The sequence below is a fragment of the Atta colombica genome, unplaced genomic scaffold, assembly GCF_001594045.1.
Source record: "Atta colombica isolate Treedump-2 unplaced genomic scaffold, Acol1.0 scaffold137, whole genome shotgun sequence".
NCBI classification, from domain to species: Eukaryota; Metazoa; Arthropoda; class Insecta; order Hymenoptera; family Formicidae; genus Atta; species Atta colombica.
Window position 1 is genome coordinate 943,711 of NW_017259225.1, and position 9,800 is coordinate 953,510.

The following is a 9,800-nucleotide window of genomic DNA, read 5'->3' on the forward strand; positions in this document are numbered from 1 at the left end:
CATATTAAACAATTTATAATTGTACAATATTTTTTTTTTCATTTAATATCGCAAATATTACATGCTATATCAAAAATAAAATATATAAAGCGATACATCAAATATATATGCAAATTAATATTAATTTATTCGCATTTTGAAAAAAATCTTACAATTGCGTTATCAAATAGAAATTATCTTGTAATAAGGCCACAGGAAGTTTTATTTAATTTAAGGCACACAATAATAAAAATAAGCAAGATCTGTCTGTAGATCGGATTCCGATCTTATACGTAATTATTTTATGTAACTGCTATTATTTTGGACTTCTTAATCATCTTTTATAGACATTGTATTTCTCGTGTTTATTTCTAATTTATCAATTATTATAATGTTTTTTTAATTATTATAATGTCATTATATTATATGTTGTCATTTTTAAAATTTTTAAATTTATATTTTAATCTATTTTATGCTTTTCCTGTGTAATCATTTCTTATGGTGAGGAAGACTTAATAGTCGAGAAATGTATGCATTTTATCTTTTTAATCGTAATTAGCTCATATTATTGATTATTTTTACTTATTTGCGTTTATACATGTATCGAATTTGACTAATTAAATATCGAATTCATTTTATCAAACGGCAAACAAATTCATTATTCGTGCGCAATAAGATATTCGATCAAAGTAATGCTTGCAATTGCTTTATATATAAAAGCTAGTAACATTTAAAAGTTAAATATTTCATATGTGTGTGTGTGTGTGTGTGTGTGTGTGTGTGTGTGTGTGCGCGCGCGCGCGTGTATAATTTTTTTTTTAAACAAGTATGAAATTTCTGAATTTCCAAATTCGAAACATGATATTTCAGCTGCCATCTATTCTCTGTGATATAAGCTACCAATACATAAATCTTCTCTTAATAATCTGTACTTTCATGATATGAATATACAAGACTGATTTATCAATTAAGATTTTTTAAATCAAGGTGTTAATGTAAAATCAATCATTTCTCCTCAATGAATTACAAACTATTGCGAGTAATCTTCACTTGACCATGACCCAATTCTTTATAAAAAGATTCTTTATAAAAGAAAATTTATTAATATGTATGATATCATTAATTATTTTATAGAGTTGGATGCCTCAATGAATAAAGATATGAGCTGCACATATTGCTGCCTATTAATTTCATGGTCAATCTTAACATTGTTTTAAATAAACATAACATTTGTTCCAAAAACTGACATAAATTGTGATTAATAATATAATAAATCTTTAAAAATCAATGCTATAGTACGTTATGTTATGGAAATAAATATGGGAAGCATAAATCTTCTGTCTATTAATATGGAAGTACAAGTCTGTCTCACTTCTTTTCTTCACACAGTTATATATAAATGTTTTGAAACATACTTTTTGCTATTAAAAACGCCATATTTTCACTAGCTTCATGTAAAAACATGAAAAATATTTTTAAAAACCGTACAAAAAATAACAAATAACATACACATAAATTGTACGCAATAAAATTACATGTGTAGGTATATACAGGGTGTCCTAGTTTAATGGAAATAAGTTTATCTCCTAAGTTTGACGTCGAAAAAAATTTCTGAATAAAAGTTGTACGGTCTGAAAGACAACAAATAAAATCTATTTTCACAAAAATTAATTTTTTACGAATATTTTCAAAAATATTTCGTAAAAAAATGGTAGATTTTTTAATAACTCTACTTTAATACTTTTATATATAGAATAATTAGAAGAATACTATGTAAAAAAAATCATACAATTCCACTTTTTAAAAATGGCAATGACCTTCAATATAACTTTGAAAAATCACTTTTTCAAAGATAGATTTTGCCATTATTTACCTCTCTTCTCTTTACACAATTTTTGTCTGAAATATTATTTTCAAAAATGCTTTTCATAAGATAGTACCGTACTGAATTAAAATGAAATATTTTATACCCTACATATATATATTAAAAAATTATACAGAACTATAAAATTACTTGAATCAAAAACATGCATTCTTCATTATAAAGATTTAACTGATTTCTAGATAACTAGATTTAACTAGATTTAACTGAATTGAATGAACTGATATCTAATTGGAGCTACATCTTTCTTTCTCTTTCATATAGAGGTATCCCCTAAAATGTATGAAGTTAAATTCGAGTTTAGTATATAATTGGTGGTATCATAAACATTTCAATATTCAAATGCAATCCATTTATCTTCTATGACGACCCAAATAAGCTTTACAGTTTGGACAAGTATGATGAACATCCATACATTCATCTATACAACAGGGAATCAAGCAGCAACCAAACCAACATCTAATATAGAAGAAAATAATTACACATTATATACATGTAGTATAAAAGAAAAATAATTAGACATTGTATACATCTATATAAACATGAATAATCTGAATATTACTCATAATTACCCCAACAGTGCTATAATAACACCTGAGATATAAGCGATCATGCCAGGTTCAGTTTTTGTCACCGTATCTATTTCAGCATGGCAGTGTGGACAAATTGTATGAGTCGACTGTGGCCCAACTGGAACAATAGTCGTGACTATAGTAGGTCCGTTTCCATCTACAAAACAAGTGTAAAGATAATAGAAAAGATAACAGAAAAAGTAATTAATATTTTGCCAATTATATTAATAAATTCAATGTCTTTTTGACTTACAAGTTTGTGCTGGTGTAAATGGACTAGCTGGAGGAACGCCTCCTACATTTTGAGAATAAGCAGGTGGTGCATAAGGTGGTGGTTCATAAGGCGGTGGTGGTCCATTCTTATGCATGGTTTCCTTCTATCTATTAATATCAGAATTTGATAATATAATGGTTGTGTTAGAGACAGGCTTAATCACAAAAATCAACGAAATTATGCTTTTGAAAAAGTAAAAGAAAAAAATCTGGCAGAAAAAATACAATTATCAAATTTTATAATGTTATGCATAAAATTCAAAATTTTCTATTAATTTTTATTCTTCTAATATTTTATTAATTTAGTAACACAAGATCTTGCTAGGCGCTAATATATCAAACAATGTATATAAATCTAAATTAGCACATTAGACGTTTGTATTTCAATTTATATAATTACTTAAGACGCAAAAAAAATCATCAGATAATGAAGTAATGTAATAACTAGTTGCCTATCGTTACATCTTAGTATGACGCGAGACACTAAAAATAGAAATTATCGCGAGAATACCAAAAAATCGAAGGAACGATAAAGTCTGTTGATAACTGTTTTCGAGTAGACTGTTAGTTAAAAATTATTTCCATTGTGAAATTTCGCTCAAAAAAGAAAAAAAAATAAAATGATAGGACATGGAATTCAAGCGAAACCTGCCACTCGTCGAAGGTATTCGAAGGCCGTTATCCGAATACATACGAATGCCAATTACAATGTTTAATGAGCATCCCGAACGATATTTGTACTTTGTTAATATCTACAGTGTATTGCGATAATACATTCGTGATGTTGTAATTATTTGTTTTACATAAAGTGATAAATCCAAACCAACCTTTCGTTTGATTATCGGATTCCCAACGATTCCAATAGAGACTGTTAGAGGCACACGCAGCACACGTTTAATATGCAGCACTTACTAGCACTCACAAACGGCACAAACTTCTTTTCTTTTTCTTGCCTTGTGCTTGTGCTGTGGATTTTCGACTATCAGAGAGTATGGTGAATTCACATTGCGTGCGATATCCAGGGTGCGGTCCATTTGACAAATGCTCCGTTAACCAATCAGAAGAAAGAATTTTACGAATCGGCCAATCAAAGAATATTTCGAATGTATGTAGCGACTCGAATGTATGTTACGTTGATCTACATCGAGCGTACTTTATGTTTAAACAGCACTCGATAGCGCTGTGTATAAGTTAGAAAGTAGGTTAGAATTTTCTTCTCGCAGTTTATTCACAAAGTGACAATTATTGTTATAAGAAATTGTAATAACTACCTTTATGTATATTACAGAATGTTTAATAACATGAAAAAATGCCTGATAGCCTCAGTTAGGATTCATAAGAAATTGTTAACCCGATTAATTCACGTGGATATTTTGTCGCCTGGATTTTATTTTTTGAATATGAATGCACGATGTTCCAATAATGCAGTCTACAAACGATTTTACTGTCATGATGCGATCGATGAAAAAAATGTAACGAGCGCTGAACTGAAATATCATAAGCAAAAGTTGGATAAGCAGGAACTGGATAAACATCTGTCCGATCCTGAGAATTATAAGCGTTTTCAAATATTAGAATTAGAAGTGGATGTTTTGCGACACAATGCTGAAAGAGTACCCAAGAATATTAAACCAGGAGAATGGTTGTGTCTGCTGAATACACAGGCCAAATCAACAAGAAAGTCAGCGTTTTATTTTCTATTTATTTATTTATTAGAAGTTCACCTTAAATTAATTTTAATCGAAATATTTCTTTGTACAGAAAATACCTTAAGTTTTTGTGGCTTAATGAGATGAAATTAGAAAATGATAAGGAAAAGAAAGAATTAAAGAAAGCTGAATGGCTTGCTAAAAAGCAAGAATTGACCAAGGATACTGGTGAAATGAAATATGGTCTCTTGAATAATTCGCTATTCTTGCGTATATATGAAACAACTATAAACCACTATTACAATGGTAGATTGATTTATAATATGATGTTTGAACCGAAGCTAGTGTTTGATTGTGGTTATGAAGAGCATATGACTAAACATGAGATACACAATTGCAGCAAGCAGTTAGCTCTCTCATTTGCTCATAATCGCACCCATGCCAATCCTCTCACTCTTTATTTCTGTAATTTTAACAAAGATGGATTACTCAAGCAACATCTTCATCAAAATATACCTACTTTGATGCGAGATGATTTTCCTCTCATAATGACATCACAATGTTACTTAGATATATTTCCAAAAAATCAGTTAGTGTATCTCACTCCACACTGTAGAACAAATTTAACTAAATATGATCCAAATATGGTTTATATCATAGGTGCATTGGTAGACAAGGTAAACTAGTAATAAGATGCACTATGCATTCATTGCATAAATATTTATTAAATTGGATTTTCATTTACAGGGAAATTCACAACCATTATCTTTGGCAAAAGCTAAAAAACAAGGTATTCAGATGGCTAAATTTCCTTTAGAACAGTATCTCACTTGGGGTGTCAGCTCGTCAAAGAATCTTACACTCAATCAGTCGATTAGAATAATATTAGATTTGAGGCACACGGGAGATTGGAAAGAGGCATTAAAGAACGTGCCAATTAGAAAATTAAAACCTTCCAGAGAATGGGCTATACAAAACAAACTGCAGAGTTCTATATTTTCAAAAAGATCACAGATTCAGGAGGACTCCAGCATTCAAAATTTTACATTTCAAAACAGGAAAAATGTTAATTAATTTTGTTATATTAGACTGTAACAAATTATATGAGAGATAATTATCTCTAAAAGGAATTTGTTATTTCATTCTTTATTTATTTCTAATATTAATTTAATAAATTAATTTAATAAATATTAATAAAAGAATTAAATCTTAACAATTACAAAAATTTTATAAATGTGATATGTATTGAGTTGTCCAAAAAGTTCGGGCCTTAAAAGATTTAAATATAATAAATGTATGCTAAAATTTAAATCTGCGTTTAATTTTTCTTCAAAATCAGTACGAACTTTCCGGACAATCCAATAGAATACATACGTGATGTTTGTTTTGATGTTTCTTGTGGACCATCATCTTGTTTATTTATTTTCAAATAGAAATATAAAATTTCTCAATTTTTAAATTATTTTGCATTTTTATAAAATGAAATTGCAAGATACAAAAGTTATTTATATGAATCACTAAATGTTAATTATTTTCAAAAAGATTTTTTTTAATGCATAATGCATATACTATACAAAACTTCGTAGTTAATCTTTTTTGTAGTAGTTAATACTTTTTTATTCCTTTTTTTTTGATATTTTTTTCATATATCTTTTTCCTGTATTTTAAGTACAGAAAATATAACAATACTGCTACCAGAGAGAAACCGTCATCACATCCATTTTCTATTGATAAAATTGTATTGTCAAAAGTGGTTCGTTTCTGCACTAAATCCTCACGCTTCTATCCTAAGAATTTAGTACAGAGATGAATCACATCTACTTTCAACGATATGATTTTATCGATAATGAGAAAATGTAGTCACGTAGTAATCTCACAAATTCTCAAACTGAAAATGGATGTGCTGGTGGTAGTGTACGTATGATTTTGATGATAACAGGAAAAAGGCTGGTATGGCCTCTTTCAGATTTTTCTCTGATAATGGTTAAATAGGCCTTTACGACACATAAAAAGTCATCATATTGTTCATAGTTGTTTGACAAGATGGCGTTATGGACGCTTATTATTCTAGATGGCGTTATGGACGCTTATTATTTCTCGTGGTACAAGGTTTCGAAAATTGAATCCCCCAAAAAATAATTTAAACAATTTAATGCAATTAAACTGATTATAGAAGAATATAAATATGGCGGGAGGGAAAAATAGTCAGACTGGATTTCAACCGGTAAAATAATACAAAAAATATTAGAAAATAAGAAACAATATTGTTTCACATATTTACAATCTAACCTCTTTCATTATATTTTGCAAGGATTCCGATGTTCATATAACTTATGAGGAACAACAAAAAATTAACAAATTTGCTAGACAAAATGCGAAGTTGGAAGATTATAAGGAAGAACTTAGAGTAAAACAGGTAATCTGTTTAAAAAGGATTCAATATCGATTTTTTCTTAAGACTTTGTTGACCTTATTTGGTCATGCACACAGTGACCATACATTCTTTATTGTAAAGGATAGTCTTTTTTGTTTTAGATAGCTGTCCTTTAGATTTTTTATTTCTCCAAATTTCAATTTTGTCCTTTATATTTCAATATGTTCTAATATAGTCCAATATAGTAGATAAAATCAATTTCAAACCATCAAAATAATGTACATTATCTCAATTTGATTATATATGCAATAAAATTTTATAATACATACAATAATACAGATTCTTGAAATCACAAACCAGGTATCAATCATGTAATTTTTTCTGAGAGTAGAAACATAAAAAATGAAGATTTTTATATAATATATATAATATATAGTACACACACACACACACACACATATATACTCACACACACATACACACACACACACACACATACACAAATTTTCACTTCACATTTCTACCCTAGGAAAAAAGTTACATGTTTAATGTCCTTGATCTGAAAACAAAGCTCTAAAATTTTTAGATTTGTTTATTTTCTTTAAGAAAATATGGTCACTGTATATAGTCATAGACTTTGCATATATTATGGACATTAGTATCAATAATGTGCAATAAAGATTATTGTTATTATCATTAACTAATTATTTGCAATTGGCAGAACGAACTGAAGAATTTAGAGGATGCTTGTGACGAACTAGCTCTTATGGATGACGATGCAAAAATACCATACTTTATTGGAGAGGTATTCATCTATCATTTCCTTGAGAAAACACAGGTGATAAATTATTTTTTCATTGGTATTGTTTTTTTTTAATTATAATTATTCAATCAGTATTAACAAGAATTTCATTTTTAGAGTTCTTTAGAAGAGGCTAAAAGTAAGAAAAAAGAAGAAATTGCAAAATTAGAGGGCAAATGTGCAGATTTAAAGACAATCATGTCTCAATTAAAAACACAATTGTATGCGAAGTTTGGAACTCGTATAAATTTGGAATCTGAAGAATCAGATTAATATTTTTCGTCATTGATGCATTTATTATCATTGTATATTTAATATTAGAAATTTACATTATTAGTATAATTAATAATTAATTGTGAGCAAATACAACTCTTTAGTGTTAAATTATAATTAATAAATAATTATATACATTTATATAATTTTATTTGCATGGCGCAATTTCCTTTGAGAGGGTTAATATAACTTAAAATAGAATTTATTTAAATATTTCTTGCAAATATATAACATGTAAAGATTTTTTAAAAAGAATTATTTGAACAATGCTTCTTGATTAAGAGAATTAGCAAGATTTACAATATCATAATTACAAGTTGTCTAGAACCCTTGACGGGATTTGATGACAATGACTCATAGATTTCTAAATGCTTTTTACAGAAATTTTCTTTAACAGCATGTACATATTGATATATTTACTATTTTCAGCGGACTAATTACGTTCAATAAACATTCTTCCAAGTAAGCTTTTGGCTTTGTAAAAGTCCTACCAAGTAATCTTAGCTTTTTTGTTATGAATCTATATGATTTCTTTAGGCAATAATAATGAAAAATTACTCTCTTAAATGTATATGTTAATTAATAAAGTTGAGAATAAAATCTAGATCTTTTTCAGATAAAGGACAACAAAAATAGAATTTTTGAATTTACCGTTGAAGATACTTTTTTTGATATCCAGCAATTATCGATTATTTGCATTAAAATAAATAAATATAAATAAAAGACGTACATTTTATAAATACTGATTAGTAATATAGGGTACCGATGGCAACATTGCCAAAGCTAATTAACTAAAATTATCAGTGGAACTGAGCCTAAAAGTTAAGTAACACATACTAAATATTGCATAGGATAGAAATGAAATTTGGATATTAGCCAATTTTTAATTTGGGATCTGTTTTCTGTAATTGAATTAGTGTACACTTTTGGAACTTAAAATGAGATATATATTTGATGTTGGCGAAACCAAGAAAAAAAGTTCTACTGCAATCTATTGCAGAAATAAAAAACAGACTTTGTTCTCTCATTTTAACACTATAAAAACGATTGGAATACATTCAGCAATTTTAAATTTTATTATATTTTCTGTATATGTAATATATATAAATTTATAAATTTTTCTGTCTTTCTAATAATTAAATACATTGTTATATGATTGTTCATCATCAAAATGTTACAATAATTACTAGAGCCTTAATTTCATTTCATGGTAGTATCATACTGAATACATTAAAAATAGTATATTTCAAAATTTTAATTAAAATAATTTTTTTAATATGAAATAAATAATTATACATAAGACGTATTAATATTTATAATTAAGAATGTGTAATATAATTAAGTTACAATAAACTAATTTGCGAAAAATCAGTTTCAAAATTTAAATAGTAATAAATTCTCTTTCTTCGATTTAATCAATATTCACAAAAAATATGAGTTTCTAATTAAACTTTATGTTTTTATAGTATTGAAATGAAGTCAAATATGCAATGATAAGTGAATATAGCAACACTTGTATATCTGTAATACTTACAGGAGAATTTCTTAATTACGTTTTTCTTTTGATCAGTCATTCGACACAATGAGCTCAAATAATTCCTGCAGTGGTCTTTTTCTGTCATCCGGCTTGAGGTAAATTTAGTTTCACCGGCTTCAATGATCTCAGTACATGTTCTACCATGGCTTATTCAGTTACTGTCTAAGATCAATTTTGAATATCGTGATCAATAAAATAATTATCACTGTGCTTACATAAAATATAATAATTGCATATAATATTTTGCAGCAACAAACAGTAAGAATACAGTTTCAGTGATAAGTAAAAAATTGAATATTATATAAATAATATCTTCTTTATTCTTTTTTCTTCATATAATATATATATTATATTGTATAAATATAAAATTAATGAATCATGAAACGATTTTCTGAATAATTTTCTGAATGATTTTCTAAATAACTCTGGATATTTGCACACTTGTTTACTGACATTCGG

General features: G+C 27.5%; 3 protein-coding genes across 3 annotated transcripts in view; 2 read left to right on the forward strand and 1 right to left on the reverse strand.

Annotated features, from left to right (window-relative positions):
• Positions 1-2,067: 2,067 nt before the first annotated feature.
• LOC108684660 (cell death-inducing p53-target protein 1) lies at positions 2,068-3,714 on the reverse strand. The gene is made up of 4 exons (XM_018189096.1): positions 3,534-3,714; positions 2,687-2,814; positions 2,434-2,590; positions 2,068-2,320 (listed from the first exon to the last, which is right to left on the reverse strand). The coding sequence occupies exons 2-4, from the start codon at positions 2,799-2,801 to the stop codon at positions 2,215-2,217; spliced, it is 378 nt and encodes a 125-aa protein (XP_018044585.1). The 5' UTR covers positions 2,802-2,814; positions 3,534-3,714; the 3' UTR covers positions 2,068-2,214.
• Positions 3,715-3,877: 163 nt separating this feature from the next.
• Positions 3,878-9,800, forward strand: part of LOC108684631 — a 9,065-nt gene continuing 3,142 nt past the window's right edge. The window contains exons 1-8 of the mRNA XM_018189052.1: positions 3,878-3,904; positions 3,995-4,387; positions 4,468-5,032; positions 5,103-5,411; positions 6,667-6,771; positions 7,451-7,567; positions 7,649-7,752; positions 9,569-9,599. Coding sequence (XP_018044541.1) covers positions 3,996-4,387; positions 4,468-5,032; positions 5,103-5,411; positions 6,667-6,771; positions 7,451-7,567; positions 7,649-7,752; positions 9,569-9,599 — 1,623 coding nt within the window. The 5' untranslated portion in view covers positions 3,878-3,904; position 3,995. The remainder of the gene's footprint in view (positions 3,905-3,994; positions 4,388-4,467; positions 5,033-5,102; positions 5,412-6,666; positions 6,772-7,450; positions 7,568-7,648; positions 7,753-9,568; positions 9,600-9,800) is intronic.
• LOC108684709 (prefoldin subunit 4) lies at positions 6,458-8,270 on the forward strand. Its single transcript, XM_018189173.1, has 4 exons — positions 6,458-6,579; positions 6,667-6,771; positions 7,451-7,567; positions 7,649-8,270. Exons 1-4 carry the CDS (start codon positions 6,541-6,543, stop codon positions 7,802-7,804), a joined length of 417 nt encoding a protein of 138 aa, XP_018044662.1. The 5' UTR covers positions 6,458-6,540; the 3' UTR covers positions 7,805-8,270.